The 20,127-nt window shown below is 55.2% G+C and overlaps 1 protein-coding gene across 2 annotated transcripts in view; it reads right to left on the minus strand.

Moving 5' to 3' along the window:
• Positions 1–20,127, minus strand: part of NEMP2 (nuclear envelope integral membrane protein 2) — a 250,910-nt gene that overhangs the window by 7,358 nt on the left and 223,425 nt on the right. Inside the window, exons 1-7 of one of the 2 annotated variants that reach the window (XM_070421710.1) lie at positions 14,826–15,092; positions 8,964–9,079; positions 7,143–7,365; positions 6,944–7,016; positions 5,839–5,932; positions 4,931–5,045; positions 2,976–3,189 (exon numbers count right to left, since the gene is read on the minus strand). In XM_070421710.1, coding sequence (XP_070277811.1) covers positions 2,976–3,189; positions 4,931–5,045; positions 5,839–5,932; positions 6,944–7,016; positions 7,143–7,365; positions 8,964–9,079; positions 14,826–14,922 — 932 coding nt within the window. In that variant the 5' untranslated portion in view covers positions 14,923–15,092. Of the gene's footprint in view, positions 1–2,975; positions 3,190–4,930; positions 5,046–5,838; positions 5,933–6,943; positions 7,017–7,142; positions 7,366–8,963; positions 9,080–14,825; positions 15,093–20,127 lie in introns of those variants that run through there. The other variant, XM_070421709.1, reaches the window with a different exon arrangement.

Here is a 20,127-nt window from a genome sequence, read left to right on the forward strand (position 1 = left end):
GTCCATGCCCGCCCCTCTCACGCTGTCCATGCCCGCCCCTCTCACGCTGTCCATGCCCGCCCCTCTCACGCTGTCCATGCCCGCCCCTCTCACGCTGTCCATGCCCGCCCCTCTCACGCTGTCCATGCCCGCCCCTCTCACGCTGTCCATGCCCGCCCCTCTCACGCTGTCCATGCCCGCCCCTCTCACGCTGTCCATGCCCGCCCCTCTCACTGTCCATGCCCGCCCCTCTCACGCTGTCCATGCCCGCCCCTCTCACGCTGTCCATGCCCGCCCCTCTCACACTGTCCATGCCCGCCCCTCTCACACTGTCCATGCCCGCCCCTCTCACGCTGTCCATGCCCGCCCCTCTCACGCTGTCCATGCCCGCCCCTCTCACTGTCCATGCCCGCCCCTCTCACACTGTCCATGCCCGCCCCTCTCACGCTGTCCATGCCCGCCCCTCTCACTGTCCATGCCCGCCCCTCTCACACTGTCCATGCCCGCCCCTCTCACACTGTCCATGCCCGCCCCTCTCACACTGTCCATGCCCGCCCCTCTCACACTGTCCATGCCCGCCCCTCTCACGCCTGTCCATGCCCGCCCCTCTCACGCTGTCCATGCCCGCCCCTCTCACGCTGTCCATGCCCGCCCCTCTCACTGTCCATGCCCGCCCCTCTCACACTGTCCATGCCCGCCCCTCTCACGCTGTCCATGCCCGCCCCTCTCACGCTGTCCATGCCCGCCCCTCTCACACTGTCCATGCCCGCCCCTCTCACACTGTCCATGCCCGCCCCTCTCACACTGTCCATGCCCGCCCCTCTCACACTGTCCATGCCCGCCCCTCTCACACTGTCCATGCCCGCCCCTCTCACGCTGTCCATGCCCGCCCCTCTCACGCTGTCCATGCCCGCCTTGCTCACGCCTGTCCATGCCCGCCCCTCTCACACTGTCCATGCCCGCCCCTCTCACGCTGTCCATGCCCGCCCCTCTCACGCTGTCCATGCCCGCCCCTCTCACACTGTCCATGCCCGCCCCTCTCACGCTGTCCATGCCCGCCCCTCTCACACTGTCCATGCCCGCCCCTCTCACGCTGTCCATGCCCGCCCCTCTCACACTGTCCATGCCCGCCCCTCTCACGCTGTCCATGCCCGCCCCTCTCACGCTGTCCATGCCCGCCTTGCTCACGCCTGTCCATGCCCGCCCCTCTCACGCTGTCCATGCCCGCCCCTCTCACACTGTCCATGCCCGCCCCTCTCACGCTGTCCATGCCCGCCCCTCTCACACTGTCCATGCCCGCCCCTCTCACGCTGTCCATGCCCGCCTTGCTCACGCCTGTCCATGCCCGCCCCTCTCACGCTGTCCATGCCCCGCCCCTCTCACACTGTCCATGCCCGCCCCTCTCACGCTGTCCATGCCCGCCCCTCTCACACTGTCCATGCCCGCCCCTCTCACGCTGTCCATGCCCGCCCCTCTCACACTGTCCATGCCCGCCCCTCTCACGCTGTCCATGCCCGCCTTGCTCACGCCTGTCCATGCCCGCCCCTCTCACGCTGTCCATGCTCGCCTCACTCACGCTGTCCATGCCCGCCCCTCTCACGCTGTCCATGCTCGCCTCACTCACGCTGTCCATGCCCGCCCCTCTCACGCTGTCCATGCCCGCCCCTCTCACGCCTGTCCATGCCCGCCCCTCTCACGCTGTCCATGCCCGCCCCTCTCACGCCTGTCCATGCCCGCCCCTCTCACGCTGTCCATGCCCGCCCCTCTCACGCTGTCCATGCTCGCCTCACTCACGCTGTCCATGCCCGCCCCTCTCACACTGTCCATGCCCGCCTTGCTCACGCCTGTCCATGCCGCCCCTCTCACGCTGTCCATGCCCGCCCCTCTCACGCCTGTCCATGCCCGCCCCTCTCACGCTGTCCATGCCCGCCCCTCTCACGCTGTCCATGCCCGCCCCTCTCACGCTGTCCATGCCCGCCCCTCTCACGCCTGTCCATGCCCGCCCCTCTCACGCCTGTCCATGCCCGCCCCTCTCACGCCTGTCCATGCCCGCCCCTCTCACGCTGTCCATGCCCGCCCCTCTCACGCTGTCCATGCCCGCCCCTCTCACGCTGTCCATGCCCGCCCCTCTCACGCTGTCCATGCCCGCCCCTCTCACGCTGTCCATGCTCGCCTCACTCACGCTGTCCATGCCCGCCCCTCTCACACTGTCCATGCCCGCCTTGCTCACGCCTGTCCATGCCGCCCCTCTCACGCCTGCCTCACAACGATGCCATCTCCGTGGGAGAGCCTCCCTACACTCAGTCACCTGGCTTCTGACTCTACGACTTGGCCCAGTGCAGGCTCCTCCAGAAGTGCCCGAGCTCTCATGCCCGGTGCTGGGCAGGCCTACGTTCGCACCTCGTGCGTGACAGCGTACACCTCGGGGTCAGCAAGCACAGTGCAGGGACAGGAGCCCCTCATCTGTGCACGACACGCAGGCAGGCGCTCAGCCCGACACGGCGACAGACCGGGCGGCCTCACAGAGCGCCCCCTCCGCAGTCACCCATCCTCTGAGCTTCCACGAAGCCGAAGCCTCGCCTTGAACCCGAGAAAAGAAAGCCCTGAATGTCATCACATCTTCCACCCCTGACGATTCATTTCTGAGCCCCAACTCTTATCTCATCAGCACCGTGAACACCTCCGCAGCCGTGTTCGGCTCCAGTGGAAGGAAGTACAGAATGAAGTAGAAACTCTAGGCAGCCCCGAGCCCAGGGCGCTCTGTGACGAGTCAGGGAGCCGGGGAGCTGCCATCACCCGCGTGGGCGTGAGCCTCAGCACAGCAACGAGATGCACCCTCGGGCTCGCTGCCTCCCCTCCCCTCAGAGGGAACGCTCCAGGTGAAATGCGGTCCATTATGCGATCAAACACGGTATGTCCAAACATCCCCCAAACCACCAACAGACCAGAGCTCCTGTCAAATTACAAGGAAAAGAGAAGAGGTATCCGGCACGTACCTGAGGGCTCTCGCTGGGTAGTGCAGACCCCGGGGCAGCAGCATGAGGCCGACGGCGGTCCACGCGGCCTGGGGCACCGGGGCGCCGCCGCAGGTCAGGGCCAGGGCCAGGAGCCGCAGCGTCCACGCCAGGAGGCGCTGGCTCCTCTCCTTGACCAGGGGCCCGCGTCTGTAACAGGCAGCAAAGCTGAGAGACCCAACTGTCAAGACGTAGCCTGTAAGAGCAGAAGAATGTAACTAGTATCACTCAGAACTTGAAAATTGATGGTAAAAACCTGCAGAGGTCTGGCCGGCGTGGCTCAGTGGCTGAGCGTCGACCTATGAGCCAGGAGGTCAGGGTTCGATTCCCGGTCAGGGCACGTGCCCCGGTTGCAGCCTCCATCCCCAGTGGGGGGGCGTGCAGGAGGCAGCCGATCCATGATTCTCTCTCATCATTGAGGTTTCTCTCTCTCTCTCCCTCTTCCTTCCTCTCTGAAATCAATAAAAACATAAAAAAACCCACAAACCAACATAGCCTGGACTGAGAGCTAAGAACACACCAGAAAAACCTTCACTTCTGTTTTCTTTTTCCAATGAAGTAAAACTGAAAAAGGCATATAGGCTCGTTGTCCCTTCATGTGATACGGGCTGACTGGTTATGAGTAAGTGATAACCATCCTCGGTGTAAGTAAGGGCGAATGACCGTCAGTTATTGGAACATGTGTCTAGTTTTCAGTCCAGAGTCCTAGAAGGACAACCGTCCTCGGGCGGCCTTGGTCAGGGGGAAGCCTCAGCACCGGTCACAGCTACAACCCCGACTTTTTATTGTCACGTTCCGGTCACAGAAAGACAGTGTAACTTTACAGCGGAGGGACCGGCAGCGCCCTGGCAACCAGGCCCGGGTCCAGCCAACGCCGAGGGACCGTGAGATGGCCTGCGTCTCGGGCGGGTCCGGCCGCACACGGCACCGGTGCGTGGCGTTTGCGTCTGAGCGAGCCCCAAGGCCGAAGGTCCCATCTAAAGGACATGCGGGCGAGAGAGGAACACAGCTGACTTACACCACAGAGGGGGAACTGGAGAAATCCAAGGCGTGGTCTCGTCAGTGTACCCTGTGAGGGGAACGGGGCAGAACGGGTACAAAGCGTGATTCCCGACTACGGCGCAGCTCAACGAAGCCACCACCGAGGCCGTGTCGGGAACGTAAGCGTGGCCTGGGTGATAGGTGCTTCATGGGATTTTTAATTTCTTTTTAGACTTGATACTTGACTATAGAGGAAAATGCTCTCAGTTTTTAGAAGTGCTTAGTGAAGTATTTAGGGGACCATACCGTCATATGGGTGATTTACTTTAAAAAACACTTTAGCATAAGAACCATGAACTAAAAACATAAAATCCTAACATGAAACAAAACATGTATTGCTTCTGATTTGGGGGCATAAACTTGTGTGAGAAATCCGGGGTCAGGCGTTAGGAGGAAACCAGTTCTCTCATCCCCCACCACCTCCCGATTAAACCAGGAGAAAAAGCGGGTGTTGCTTTGGTAACAAGGAGAACAGGGGCTCCCCGACGCCTCCGTTTCTGGAAAGTCAGGTTTTCATTCGTCACATACATGGAGGACGTCTCACCTTCCGTGCCGAATACATCAAGACAAAGATCGAAAGAGCCACATTTTATAGAAACCTTTTCATCACAAGTTAGATGTGGTCAGAGCCTCTGTAGCCAAAAGGGGCAAATTGTTTTTGCTCTTTTGAACATGAGGATGGACAACGAAGAAGGAGGTCATATGGGAAAGGGCATAAGATGAGATCGAACAATGAACTGAAATCGCCAACTATGGGAATAAATAAAATACGGTTTTAAACTGCGCTGCTTCGTTCCAAAGGAAGCCTAGATGCCGGGAACATCTGCCAAGAGAAGGCCTCCAGCGGCACTTGGCAGCTTTCCCGATAACAGAACGGATCTTAAGACGTTACCTACCTACGACATGCATCCTGTGCTCACCCCACAGCCACGGCAGGTGCTCCATCCACTGGCGCACCACATACACTGAAGCAAGCCAACAAGCAACCATCACAGCCCCAAAGGTGCTGCACTGCATGTGGAGAAAATAAATGCACGGTCAGGCGCTCTCGTAACAGCAGAGGCAAGCACACAGCCCTCGGTACCAGACACTGCTCTACGCAAACGCACTGCAGTCAACGCGGCCCTCGGGTCTGATTACAGGTGTGGCCCCGGCCCGGCAGCCCTGGCCCCCTGGGAGCTGCCGGGATGCAGACTCGCGGGCCCAGGACCTGAGCCGCGGCCTGCACTTGGGCAGGGCGCCCGGGGCCGGCACGCCCACTGTGGCCGGAGCCGCGCTGTGCAGGGAACAATGTATCTCCAGGTGATGCTGGGCTGCACCCTTTCAGCAGAGGGACGGCAACATTATCGTCGTGAACTGATATTTGCGTCTCCTCGTTCTGTTCTGGGGAACGGATGACGACGCAGCAATCCGCAGAGGCAGCGGCGCTGCTATTCACAGCCCGGATGGCTCGGCCACGTGAGAGTCCTCAGCGAGGCCGAGGTCAGAGAGACTCTCTCTTAGCATAGAATCGTCCCTGTCACTCACAAGGAAAACACATCCCCTTGAGAATGAACACGTTACCTAGAGAATGACAGGGTCTCCAGAAAAGTATCAGCAAGACATACTACGGAAACCTACAGACAGCAATAAAATAAACAGGGACTCTCTAGAAAAGGTACGTTTTAAAGCCAGTCTGTGCAACGTAGAAACACAGCTTGAATGGGAGTCACCATAATCAGTGTGGATCGATCTGACCAAGCTTCCTGCCCACAAGGACCCCGATCTGCACGCTGCGCTCACGGCACCCACCCGGCTCACCCACCTTACGGATGCACCTTCTCGCCAGCAGCAGGAGGAAGACCGGTGTCATCAGGACGCCGAGCGCCGTCCCCAGGGAGTAATAGAAAGCGGGGCTCCTGTCACCACAAGCAGACGGAGGCGTGTGAATGCCCAGCCACGCTGTTCGCATGGAAAACACGTTCAACTTGACGACGGAAGAAGAAAAACTCAGGTGGCGGCTTTGATTACGTCCCCTGCTCTTAAAAAACAGAATCTCTGCCTGAAATGTAGGGTGAACAGCTTGCCACGAACTCAAAACACAATCTTCTGCTCAGAATCGGACCCGGCAAGAATTATGGCGCCCCTGTCAGGCAGCGGGCAGGCGCCTGCCTGAGCCGAGGCGGCATCAGCAGCGCCCGAGAAATCGCTATCCGGGCTCAGCTTCTAAAGACCTTCCCGCATCAGCCTCTGCAGGGAGGACTCCGCTGCAGCCCAGCTCCGCAGAGCCACGCTTCCCGCCTCGGGCTGCGTCAGCAGCCGCCAGTTGCACACGGATGGGCCGTGAGGGGTGTTCACACTTGGTTGTGCCACAAGGAAAGGCTCAGACATAAGCCGTGTGTAGGACAGGGCACTGAACAGTGAAAACGATGGGAAGGACACTCCTTCCTCACGAGTGAGGTTGTCAGAAACAAAATACCAGAATGGCAGGTTGATCAGAAGTTTGTGCAATCCCTCCTTGGGCATCCGAGCTGCAAGTCGGGAGGCGGCCTCTGAGAGAGGGTCAGGTGTCGGCACCAGCAAACCCGCCCCCGCCCCAGCCCCGGGGGGACCAGTCAGGTGACGGCAGATCTCCGTCCCCATGTACACGGCGGGGACAGTAACACAGAGCCCACACGCGAACACGCTGACGTCCGTGAGCAGGCGATGCCACAGTCCGCCTCTGGAAGCACCGTGCGACGTTCACCTGTCATCGCCACACAAACGACCATTCCCGGCTTTAAAGGCTTTGCAAGCTTGAGCTTCAGACCTGTCGTTTGCAAAACCTGAAGCAGAGCTCCCCTCAAACCGGGGTGGGCCTCCTTCGCGGGCGCCAGCACGGTCCCCGCCCTTTTGGTCCCTGCGTGAAGAAGGGCGCCTCGGGTACTTACTGACTCAAGCGCTCCGCCAGGCGGAAGAGGACAATGCCGGCCACGAACAGGAGGACGAGCTGGAAGTCCACAGCTGGAGCAAAGGAGACACACGGGGAACAGGTTTGTGTCAAGGTGGGGGCAGTGAACAGGGAAACGCCAAGCTACCGACATGCCTCTCAGACGGGCGGAGAAGCCCCGGGAACCAGAGCGGACTCACCCCAGCGAGTCACCTGCACCGTGTGCCTCCCGGCCGGCTTCACGGAGAAGCACACGGTCTCCCCGTGTGGGCGGATGCTCACGGATATTTCATGAGACTCGCTCGGGGGCCAGAACGCGTGGATCTCACACTTGATCAGAGAAAGGACGGTCTCTGGGTCCTGGCAGTTGTGTCTTTCTGTGATATACGCAACACTGAGCAGGTCTGCGCTGGTGATCCTCACCTATCGACAGGAACGCACAGCTCCATAAGCACAGGACTTACAACTTCTTGAACGCGTGTTAGAACCCTAAGCAGAGGAGCAGAGCCCCGACTGGCTGATGAGGGACACGCAGATGCACGGGGTGCTTGTGGAGGCCACGGGCGCACCCCCCACCCGGAAAGTGGGTGTTTGTTCCCTGAGTGGTGGTTGATCCAACTTCTTCTTCTAGTGCAGTGGTTCTCAACCTTGGCTGCACATGAGAATCACCTGGGAATCTTTTTAAAATCCTGATTTCTGGGCCTCATCCTCCGGAAATTCTGTTTCTTTGTGATGGGGTGGGGCCACAACATTTGTAACAAAGAAACAGAACTTCCGGAGGACGAGGCCCAGAAATCAGGATTTTAAAAAGATTCCCAGGTGATTCTCATGTGCAGCCGAGGTTGAGAACCACTGTTCTAGCGTGTTCCTGGGGCCAACGGAGACGTAAGCAAAGACGAGATAGAGGAACAGGTGGCCAACTGTTATAAGCCCACGAGAAGAGGGGTTATCTCTACCATTTTCTCTGTGACCGAGAAGTGCTCCCTCTGGATCAGCTCAGACGTAGCCCCGGCGTCTCCCACCACCACCTCCTGAGGGCAGAGCCCAGCCTTAGGGCCTGCCCACGGCTCACAGCACAGCACCAGCTACAGCCACGCATTATTGAACGACAGCCTGGCTGCTGCCTTGTCTGTCCCTCTGTTTCTCCTTCCTGCCCGGGACTGGGGCGAGCCCGAAGGGGGGCGTGGCCACCAGCTCCGAGCCTGGGCATCGGGTGGTATCACCCAGTGCCTGCCTCCCGCTCCTCGTGGACTTCGCCCCAGGCCCACGGCTGCGCTCTCTCCAGTGCCACCTGCAGCCACGCGTCTCGGGGATTCACCAGACACAGTGCACTCCCGGCACCCCTATATGCTGGCCTCCCAGGAGTTCTCTGAGCTCCTCTGATGGTCTTGTCCTCCACCCACCTCCACGAATCCCTCCCACGGCCACACCCTGGACCCTGTGAGCCCCGAACGGAAGCCCCTCACACAGGCCGCATTCCATGCACCGCCTGGCTGACCACCTCCTGTCTTCCCAGCATGCCCGTCGGCGCTGCACCCGGCAAGCCTCGGACCCCCCCCCCCCCCCCATGCACCTGGCGTCTCCACCCTGCTCCTCACCCCGAAGGACTCAGGCCCTGCTTGTCCAGCTGAATCCCAAGGCGCGTCATTAGGAATCATTCCCTTGCAGGTACCGCCTTTGTCCTCACGCCCGCCTGCAAAGCCCGCCCCCACCTATTCTGTTCCTGCGTGTGTACCACCAGCCCTGCTGCGGAAGCACGCGGTGGTCGCACTGACCAGTTGGGGGCGCTGTGAGCATCAAAATAAACATCAAACACATCCACAGCAACGGGCCGGGGCAGGGGGCATCTGGGATACTTTCAACAATAACGACACATTTTAAAAAATGAATAAAATACGTATTATCTTCATCTTAAAAAATAAAAATAAAGCCATGATCCCTTTTAAGGAGCTTGATTCAAAAATCAAAGGAAAATAAACAAATTCCCCGCGGTAAGGTAAGATTTAAAGGTACGCTCTTACCTGCACAGTTGACCATATGTATTTCCACTCGATTTGGGTGTTTTGATGGTAGCAGTAACAGTCTGACTCCGAATTTTTAATTAAATCCATTTCCTTCAAAGCTCTGCACCTTGGAACTGAGAAGTGTAAAAGAAAACGTATTTTCTAAATATTTAATTGTCCAGAATCTTACCTTTTTTTTTTTCATTTTTACTCACAGGGACATGGGGTGGCTGTTTTTGTAGAGGGCCCCCTGGGAATGCACATGGATGACCTTTAAATTAATGTCAGCTGAGTCCGAGGTGACTGGCAGGGCCGTCTCCCGGAAAAACAGCCTCCCAAAATGTCGGAGACTGTTATCAGTACTGATATCTTATCTTTATCCATGTGCTGGGAATAAGGAATGAATTGACCCACCCAGGTCTTGATATGCTAAATCCTGTCCTTGTGCCAGGAATGAGGAATGAATAGGACCTGGGTACACCCAAAATTCCTTTGACCTTAAACCTCCCCTTTGGAAGTAAATAAATGCGCTGTGTTGTCTGTGGTGGGTGTGACTGTCTCTCCATCAGAGTGGCAGCCCCCCACCTGGCCCCAGCTTTTCTCTATTTCTGTGTCTGGTCTCATTTTTTCTTTATTTTCTTAATCCCCAGCTCCTCCGCTCAAGAACCTGTCGTTTTCCCGTGCGGGTCTCGGGAAACAGAAACAGCTCACCACAGTTTTTATGACGAAAAAATTCTTCTCCCTGGCAATTATAGGCAGCCCAGCAGGAGACAGACCAACAGCTCCAGTGCAGGACTTTTACCTTTGGAGGACACGCTACCAGCACAGAGAACAGGCACTCCCTCCACCCGAGACAGAGACAGGACTGAGGGCCGCCTCCCAGGAGAGGGCGATGTGAGCGAAGAACCAAGAATGAAGTTGGAGGTAACGAGAGAGACGTCAGGGGGTGGGGTGGCAAGTGTGTGCAGAACACCGGGGCTGAGGGACATCAGCGGGGTCAGCCCTTCACAGGATGGTGCGTAGGGGACCCACAGGACATCCCGCCACCTGCAACGAGAGGCCAGCAGGGGTCCTCTCTGGGGCCTGAGCTTGGCAAACAAAGGCTATCTTCCCACGGAGGGCCGGGTTTTTTCCATTTGGTCCTAAGACGGTCTGCTAAATTATAGGATATTTCTAACTCGGTAAGAGCGAGACGATGCCACTCAGGTGCTGTGAGCTGTTTGAACTTCGGAGTACATGCTTCCCTGGTCTCCTCTCCACTTGGAACCCCGTGAGGCCTGCTGGCTGACCTCCTGCTTCCAGAACTGCCCCCCACGATTTCCCCACAACCTGCTCCCTAATCTGCACAAAAACATCTATCGGAGCGCACGACTGACCTTCATAAAACCCTCCCCGGGCTTCCCAGGGAACCACAGTAAACCCACCTCCCCTCCCCGGACCTTCTCTCCCACCTCCCCCCCCCGCCCCCCCCCCCCCCGCTGGGCTGCTCCAGCCACACCCACCCTCCTGTCCTCAAGCGCCTCCACTTTTCCCACTCGCTGCTTCCCCGTGTTTGGCACATGAGTGTACTGGGTGCCAGCGCACTCCCAGGACAGGGACTTGCTCTGCATGTCAGCCCATCTTCAACCAGACGGGGGCGGGGAGAGTGTGAGCAGAGGTGGGTCGCAGAAACCCCCGCTGAGAAGCACGTTGCAGACTGCGTCTCCCCAGGAAATCTCCAGAGTAGCCTCTGCTTTTGAGATGCACCTGGTGTTGAACTCATACAACACCTGGGACATCACAGACCAGGTGTCGACACCGCATGTGTCCTCTGGCTGCCCGAATTAGCCTCCCTCTAAGGCAGTGGTTCTCAACCTTGGCTGCACATTAGAATCACCTGGGAATCTTTTTGAAATCCTGATTTCGGGGCCTCATCCTCCAGAAATTCTGTTTCTTTGTTATGGGGTGGAGCCACAACATTCGTAACAAAGAAACAGAATTTCCGGAGGATGAGGCCCAGAAATCAGGATTTCAAAAAGATTCCCAGGTGATTCTAATGTGCAGCCAAGGTTGAGAACCACTGCTCTAAGGTGAATGCGTTTCCATCCACGCGCACGGGAATTCCCACACATTGAGGAAGTGAGAAACTCGCAGCCACAAGAAGCCGCACGCCTGGCTCTAGGGAGCTCCTGTGGACCTGAAGGCACGGACTGCCTGGATGAGGCAGGAGGCGGGGACTGTGACAATCAAGCTGGTGCCGTGCTGGCCTACGGCCTCCCGAGAGAGCCAGGCCTTCTGTCAGATCAGCATTGTCAGCCGTGTGCCGCCGGAGTGTGTGACACACGCCCCACCTGACTGCTAGCTGGGGGCACCGGCCTCTCAGGTAGAGAAATAGCCACGGCCAACAAAACAACCGTCTCATGTGCATGCAGCAACGCACACCTGCTTTTTGTTTGCGTGCCGCGGGATGTTAATAATTAGGTTACGCGCCGGGAGATGGCAAAGGTTGAAAACTGGCTTCAGACTGTTTGTCCAGGTTATGTCCTTCCCAGGCCTCTGGTCCCTTCCGTGATCTCCTAGAAATGGCACTGCTGTTTCTACTTCCTCTATCGCCACCTGAGGGTGGGCGTGGGAAGTGCAGCCAGCCTCACAGCTCACTGACCTCCACCGCCGGTTCCAGCCCGAAGCGCAGCTCCCATGGATGCGGCCTCCGCCTCCGCGGGTTCGGCCCACTAGGACGAACCTGCTGGCCCCCAGCAATGTCAGCAAACCCCCCGCCCAGGGCGTCCAGGACGCACAGAGGAGTTGCTAGGGGCCCGAACATGCAGCAAGAGCCCTTCACCGGGAGGGACAGCTGCCAGGGAGAGCCGCTCCCACGGGGGCTGGAATCCGGCTGCACCGGGAGGGTGCCCCCCACGAGGTGTTTGCTCCCTCAGACCTGAGTCCGATCTGGGAAACGTCTGGAAGCATGGGCTATCCCAGCTCTGGCTCATCTCCCAGCACTTGGAGGATCTGGGGACCAGCCCGGAATGCCATCCTCACTCGGCTGCCCCAGCAAGGCAGCGGCTAAGCGGTGAATGAGCGTCGCCCTCCTGAACTCCCCAGTCCCTGGCAGGCTCTCTCATCCTTTCAATAAACCTGAACGGACTCAGTAATATTTGTGCCCTAACTGCCAAGACACAGCACAATTCTTTACATCGCCAAAGGATTCGAGCCAGATGACCTTAACCAATGAGATCCTCAGCTCCTTCTGAATGCCACCCAGTTTATAAATATTGAATTAGTCTACAAACAGGGGCAGCTGCGTACACCTGCTTTAACTAGTAACTTTAAAATCACGCCTTTGTAGTCCTTTTGTCATTATTACTTTTCCTACGTGTACAAGGACATATTTAAGTTAGAGTCTAATCATTCATAAGATAAAAATATTCAGTCGGAACTTGAGAAAGGGGCAGGTGGTACTTAAACCTACTTAGAGAATATCCTGCAAATAAAAAGCACGGATGCTCCTCAGATCTTAGCAGATCTTAAACAACCTCCAACATAAAAACATTTCTGCCATGTTCCCCCTGAAAGTCACCTCTCATGGTCCTCATATGAGAAGCAAGTATCTGCAGGTGAGACTATACCAGAATAACAAAACCCCTGACTACACTCTCATTCCCTCCATTCGGCTACAACGGCTCCTCTTTGGGGACAGCGAAAGGGAGGCAGAAGAATAGGAAAAACAAAAAGCAAAACCCATCGAACCTGAACTCCTGAAAGCTGACATGGGAAAAGGGTGTTTCTGGGTAGTATACTGTAAGTTCACGTCGTCAAAGGAGTTAGCACGGAGCACCAAAGTTATAAGGGTAACTTCCCTAGTTTTTTTGTTTTTTAACATGACTTGAATCTAAGTCTTGATATTTTATGTCTCCAAGAACATGCATAATAGAAACTGAAACTGAAATTAGCACATGCTAGCGTGTATTAAGTATGATGTTCATCTCAAGCACTGATTTTGCTTCTCCCACAGATAAATCTGAATCCTGCTAACGCCCACGCCTGGGAATGCAGTGCAGAGGCCTGAGCTTCTTCCCAGGACACGGCGCGGTTCCTGGGAACCTCACCCGCTGCTTGCAAACCACTGTGACTAGTGGCTCTCAGTGCGACGTTTCTCCTCCTCTCGGCCAGACCTGCCCCTGACCTGACTTCAGGCAGGGTGACAGACGCTGGCTCCGCCTCCATTTCCTCCATTCCCAGATGGGGTGCGGGTGTGTTGGAGATGGAATTTAGAACAGGAAGCAGCATCTAATCTAGTTTATGAAAGGAAGTACCAGCCGTTTGGTCTCAGGGCTCCTCATTAAAACCAGTGCTTTCAGAGCAGCAACAGCCTAGACCAGTGATGGCGAACCTTTTGAGCTCGGCGTGTCAGCATTTTGAAAAACCCTAACTTAACTCTGGTGCCGTGTCACATATAGAAATTTTTTGATCTTTGCAACCATAGTAAACCAAAGATTTATATTGTTGATATTTATTTTATATATTTAAATGCCATTTAACAAAGAAAAATCAACCAAAAAAAATGAGTTCGCGTGTCACCTCTGACACGCGTGTCATAGGTTCGCCATCACTGGACCAGACACTGTGGTCCAGGCCTCGGCAGCGTCGCTGGCAGACACAGGGCCGGCCTGCCTGCAGCCGCCATTCTTCCGAGGTGCGGGCCAGCCTTTGATCAGCTCAGGGGACACCTGCGAGTCCCAGGCAGGCAGAAGCTGGCGGCGTCTCGGCATGGCTCCATGGCTCCGTGAACACCACACGGAAGTGAGCTGTTAACACCGAATCTGGGGACTGAGAATCCGGAAAACGCTGGAGTCCCTGAGACAAATAAAAAGGTGAGGGCACACGGGAAACCATCCAGCCAGAACACCTTCGTTCTCCCGATGAGAAAACCAGGGTCCAGAAAGCCTGTGTGCCCGGACCTTCTATAGGCGGGTGCCCGAGTTAACGGCTGGACCGGACTCGCTGGGGGTGTGGGTCCGGGGCCGTGTGGAGCTCCTGGCTGTTGCCAAGCTCAGAAACCCCCTTGGCAGGGCTGTGATCTGCTTCCCCATCAGTATACACTGGTCACATCTCTTCCCAGGCCTTCATGGTCTCACCTGTACAATGGGCTCATAAATGTCCCCCCCCCCCCCCCCAGGACTACCGTGGGCACTAAACAAGATGGAGCCGGTAAAACACTGCCTGACGCAGTAAAGACCAATGTCTGTTCGGTGGAAACGGGTGTAAAACAGCTCCCCAGGCGGTGCCCCAGACCCCCCAGTTGGCAGCTGTAACGGACTCTGACCATGGGCCCCATCCTTAGACAAGGAGCCCTGGTTTGTTGGGGGGAGGGGGACCCCAGCTAAGTCCACACTTGGTTGCCCCCCTTGCAACCAGAGGTGGCCAATGCGATGGAGAGAAGTGGGAAGTGATTCCAGGAAATCTTTCACGGGATTTTATGGGAGAAAAGGGACCAGAAGTGAGTGGCGGTCCTGGAGCTGGAACCCCGACTTCCAGGCCAGGACCCTGAGCTCGCTGCGCGGATCCCCCACAGACGCCGCCAGCCGCCCCCATGTCCGTCCCCTGCGAGCCGGGCCTGGCGCACGCGTCCCAGGGCAGCCACGTCCGGTGCGGGGCTGTTCTTACGAGTTTACGGCGCCGGTACCGGACCCGCTCCGGGTCCTGGCGCCGGTCAGGGCGGGCGCTGCGGCCAGATGCCCACGCGAGGCCGAGCCCGCGGCTCCCGCCTGCATGGCTGCAGCCCCGGGAGGCGGACGCGCGGCCCCTCCGGCAGAGACGGGAAGCCCAGTGGGGGAGGAGGGGGGTGGGATAGGGTCCCCGGGCCTCGCCGCCCGGGAAGGGAGCGCCCCCCGCGGTTACCTGCCAGCGGCGCCCCGCGCGCCTCCTTCGCGCGCCCCGCGCCCGCGGCCAGCGGCGCCCAGAGCAGCAGCCACCACGGGCCCGCGCGCGGCCGCATCCCGCCGACCGAAGCCCAGGCCGCGCGGGGTCTGGACGGGAGGGCGGGACGGGGGGGACCCCCGCGAGGGAAGGCGAGGCCCCGCCTCCCGGGGAGGAGGACCAGCCTCCGGGCCGCGGGGTTCCGGGTCGTCCTCCCGGGCGCCGGGCGCGGGCGGGCTGGGGAGGGCCGCGCGGGGGCTGTCGATGAAGATCTTCCCGCCGGTGACTCAGCCCCGTCCTCCGCGCCTGCAGGGAGGGCGCCCCGGGGCAGGCCCTTCAGCAACTTCCCCTTTTAGGAGTAAAAGTCAGTTTCTTTATTTTCCTTTTGGGTTTTCTTTTCCTCTTTGTAACGCGCAATCACAAGGGGGCCAGGTGGTTGCTTAAAGCGCAGTGTAGGTCTAAGCTCAGGAACACCGCGTTTCAGGGTCCAGGGGCTGGCACAGCCCGCTCACCCATGTAACACGCCCCTTAGGATGACCTTGCTTCGAAACAAAACAGAAAAAAACCCCAAAATAAACCAAAACAGATCGGTGGCTCCCCGAGGGGAGGGACAGGGATGGGGTGAGGGGGCGAAATGGGTGAAGGTGATGGAAGGTTATAAGACCAACGAGTTCTTCTGCTGTGAGGTACAGCGTGGTGACTGAAGTGAACAATACTGCACCTTACATTGGAAAGTTGCTAAGAGTAGGTCTCAAAAATTCTCATAAGAAAGAAATTTGGGTAATTATGTGCGGTGATGGATATTAACTTATTTTGATGGATATTAACTTATTTTGCTGACCATTTTGAAATATAGACATATCAAACCATTATGTTGTACACCTAAAACTAATACATGTCAATTATATCTCAATAAAACTGGAAAAATAGTATAGAACAATCAATACTAATATTGATAATTAGTATAGAACTTGCAGCCTTGAATAATTTTGTACTTAAAAAAACAGATGCTCCTGAGGCCCTGGAGACCCTTTAATGGGAATCAATGTTCATATTAAACATTTACTAGAATAAAGGTCAGTTCCTTTTTCCTAATCCTGGTCTTCTGCTGACGTATCTCAGAGACCCCAGTGTGACAGTAAGCATCCTCTACGATAGTCTCACTTTCCCTAAAACTCTGAGTGGGACTCGCCCTCCCCTGGCTTCACAGGAAGGTGTTGTGGCAGCAGTTAGCCGTGAGCAGAGCAAGGACCATGGGCAGGTACAGGTCACCAGGGTGGACAGCCCACGGGCCTAGCAATGGACAGTCAGTTGGAGGGGCGGACCTCGCCCCCAGGGTGACCTTTCCTCCCCTTGCAGGTGCCTGGGCCTGAGGTCTGGACCCCCTGACCTTTCCCCCCTGGAGATGACATCTAGGCCTCAGTTGTGTTTCAGCTCCAGGCCCAGAAAAGCAGCAAAACCAGCCCAGCTGCCCTCAGGACCAGCTGCGTTGGATAATGACCACGTGCCCTGGTGCCGGCCAATCAGTGGAGACCACAACCCTGAGAGGACACACCTGGAAAGTGCTGAATGTTCTATTGCAGTGGTTCTCAACCGTGGCTGCACATTAGAATCACCTGGGAATCTTTATAAAATCCTGATTTCTGGGCCTCATCCTCCAGAAATTCTGTTTCTCTGTAACTAATGTTGTGGCCGCACCCCATAACAAACGCCAAAAACCTGCTCCTCGCCAAAAGACGCTATTACATTCACCGGCAACAGTACTATGGAAAGTGGAAATAAAACGAAACAATAAAATAGCTAAATGAAGGCAAGAATATAGGGAGAAAGGATGAACAAATAGAGAACAAAAGATGGCAGGTTTTAACCCAATCATATCAATAATTACATTAAATAGAAAAGTCTCAAAACCCGAATTAAAAGGCAAACATTGTCATATTGGAAAAACTTATTTATAGACTATTTATTAGAAATACACCTTAAGTGTAAAGATATACTCATATAGATTAAAAAGAAAAGGAAGAAAAACATATTCCAAATACCAATCAAAAGAAAGGTGAGTGGGGCCCTGGCCGGGTAGCTCAGTTGGCTAAGAGCATCATCCGGACACGCCACGGTTTAGGGTTCAGGCCCGGTCAGGGCACAGAAAGGAAGAAACCAATGAAGACAGAATAAAGTGGAGCAACAAATCTGTTTCTCTCTCTCCTTCCTCCCCACGCCCCCCCCCCCCCAAAAAAAAACAAAAACAAGAAAGTTGAGTGGCTAAATTGATACCAGATAAAGTCGACTCTGCAACAAAGAATCTTCCCATGAGTCCAGTGGGTCTAAGGTGGAGCCTGGGGCTCTGCATTCCACACCGACTCCCTGGCTGCCTCAGGACTGTCGTGCGCAGCAGATCCTTGGCCCGGAGGTGAGTTGGCAGAACGAGGGCAGATGGCGGAAATCCCAGGTCCCACAGTTGGGACATGCAGCTGACTGTCTTCCCCCATTAGATGCTCACAGTGATGAATAGCAGACTCAACACTCAAAAAATGTCTGCAGTCAAGAAATCTGGAGCGGGCGGCCTCCAGGATGGCCTCCAGGATGGCCTCCGTGAGCCCCTCTGTTTCCTGGTGCTCAGGCCCTGCTGTCACCGACCCCTCCCTTTCAGTGTGGGCTGGAAATAGGGACTTGTTTCTAACGCATAGTAGATGGAGAATACAAAAAGAAAGAAAAAGAAATCCTATATAATAAAAAGCTAATATGCAAATTGTCCCCTCCACCAGGAGCTTAACCCGGAGTTCGAACAGGAAGTGGGGCGGGCCAACCACCCAAGGCCCCGCCCCCCAGTCCCCCCCCCCACCCCCTCTGGCCCAATCGTGCACCGGGCCTCCAGTAAAATAAAATAAAATCACAACTGTACAAAGAGCGTTCGAGTACTTGGCCAGTACTGTGTGTTAAAGGTGTGAACAGGTGAGCACCCTGCCTAAGCTTCTTGTGGTGACAAAGACACCAGCGAGAAGGAAAAACATGGGAAGACAGAATCAGGAGTGCGGCCAGATTTAGGAAGGCGTGTTGGTCCTTTGACATCCTCGTGGAACATTGCTGCCTTCTCTGGAGAAGCAGATGGGATTAACACGCTGATTATTGCAGTCTACTGTCCTTAAAGGACACCAGCATTTGTCTGTCTCTTTCTAGGACACGAACTAAACTAACTAAACTAAACCAAACCCCATGTACACAGGGCACCTGCAAAACTGTTGTTGGAAGCCTCCTAGGTCACAGTGGTCGGCAAACTTCGGCCCCTTGAGTGTGGCACTTCCACCAAATACCACGTGCGGGCACGCACTTACAGTGCGATTGAAAATTCGTGGCCACACTCAAGGGGCCAAAGAGCCGCATGTGGCTCGAGAACCGCAGTTTGCCGACCACTGGTCTAGGACATTATGCAGACTTGCTCTCCGTGGTTCCACTAGAAAACAGAAAAGAGTTTGCCCACCAGGTGTCAGTAGGGTGCGAACTGTAGTTGGGCTCACCATTAAAACTGACATAAGACAATTGTAACTGGATGTGAATACCAGCCCATGCATTTCACACCAAAAGGGGTGAGTGAAAAGGACAACATTCATTTTCTTTTGAATCAGTTGCCCACTGTGCCTACAGATGTTGCTGTGGGCTTCTGGTAAACACGCCATGTCCATGTCTATGGCAGAATGAAGCTCTGATGCTTGGGGGACCTGAGCTATAGGTAGTGAAGAAGTCAGCATTCTCCCCAGAATGCCGGCAGTGTGGGTAATAAGTACACGTACAGCGTCGGACACGCAGACTCCCAAGGCATACCCTCCAGAGACCGGCTCAGTCCACCTGGGCGAGAGCCCACAATGTGCCTTAATATTTACCCAAGTGACTCAAAACCTTTGAGTTTTACAAGTTCCATGCTTGACAGTAAGTAGCGTTTTAGACAGGGTTGTAATCCCAACTAAAATACTGAGTGTGCATTTTAAAGTAATTCATGTGGCTGTAATATGACATGTTTTTATTGAAAATAAGACCAATGTATAATAAAGAGCTTCCTTTATATTATTTTAATGACCTAAGTGCTTTATTTTCATTTAACCATTTCCACCTGGCGTGAAAAAGATTACAAACCCATTTTCAGCCTCTGCATTTTTTACTTCTAGAGTTCTTGCTCTTCATAACCAATTACTCTTCCATGACTGCCATGGGATTACAACCAGTCATTATGAATCACAAGTAAAATTTAGCTCGTGTCAGAAATTATTTAGGAGCCCTCACTTGGTTTCTAGGTAGGTAGAGCATTTAATTAAATGCATTAAAATAGTCTAAGTTCTACTGTGTTTGGTTCTTTCATAAAGATTTAGTCTGTTGCTGCAACGATACCGGCCAATGCCATAAAGATTACAGGCGCTGCGTGCCATCATTTCTTCCTTTATACAGTTCCCGCTGTAAATGCTTTTTCCCAGCGTTGGGGCCCTTGTCTGTCTCCTGCCAGGACCCCCTCCAATTCCACGCCGCTCGGTTCCTAAGGAGCCTCTGCCACGGTCTCCTTTGCAGCCAACACACCCTCAGGAAACATGGTTTCTCAATCGGTTATTCTCAACCATCTACCGTAAGCCGGCTCCCCTCCCCCCCGCCCCCCCAGCCCCGCCACACGGGATTAAGTTTTATTAAAACAGTTTATAGTAAGATAATTATATTAGAAAGTGTTTTCTTTTCTTTCAGGGAAAGCTATAAACTGCAGATAACCTTTTTATGAAATTCTTTAATTGTTTTTTTTTTTTTTTTATGTGTGTGTTTTAGTCATTTACGGGCAATGAAAAAGATTTGTGTGTGAATCAGGAGCCCTTCCACTCAGCTAAAACAGGGATTTCCACCTCTCGCTTTCAGTTCCTGATCACGTACTTCAGAATGTCCCCAGTGCCACAGTCCATCCAGAAAACTCTTCAATCTATTTCCTTCATGTGTTTTTGGAAAGAACTCAAGTATTTTCTAAAAGGGGGCATGTGGGCCTGGGAGATGGAGATAGAGATAAGTCTCCTACTTTGTTCCTCTGCTGGTATGCCCCCCTCCTGGCCGCCCCCCCTCGCTCTCTCGCTCTGTCAGATCTCAGTGACTTCTGTTTCCAACATGCCGTCCATTCTGTTCTGCATCTGGCTGCATCCAAGAATGCTTGGAGTGTTGTGCAGAGGTTTGACTCCCTTCGCTTTCCAGGAGGTTATTATTGATCTTGGGAATGGAAAGAAAGTATAAGCAACTCTTGGGAAATTTATAAGGTTTTATTTAT

The sequence above is a fragment of the Myotis yumanensis genome, unplaced genomic scaffold (assembly GCF_028538775.1).
Source record: "Myotis yumanensis isolate MYYU_CA2020_CCGP unplaced genomic scaffold, mMyoYum1.0.hap1 SCAF_8, whole genome shotgun sequence".
Classification (NCBI taxonomy): Eukaryota; Metazoa; Chordata; class Mammalia; order Chiroptera; family Vespertilionidae; genus Myotis; species Myotis yumanensis.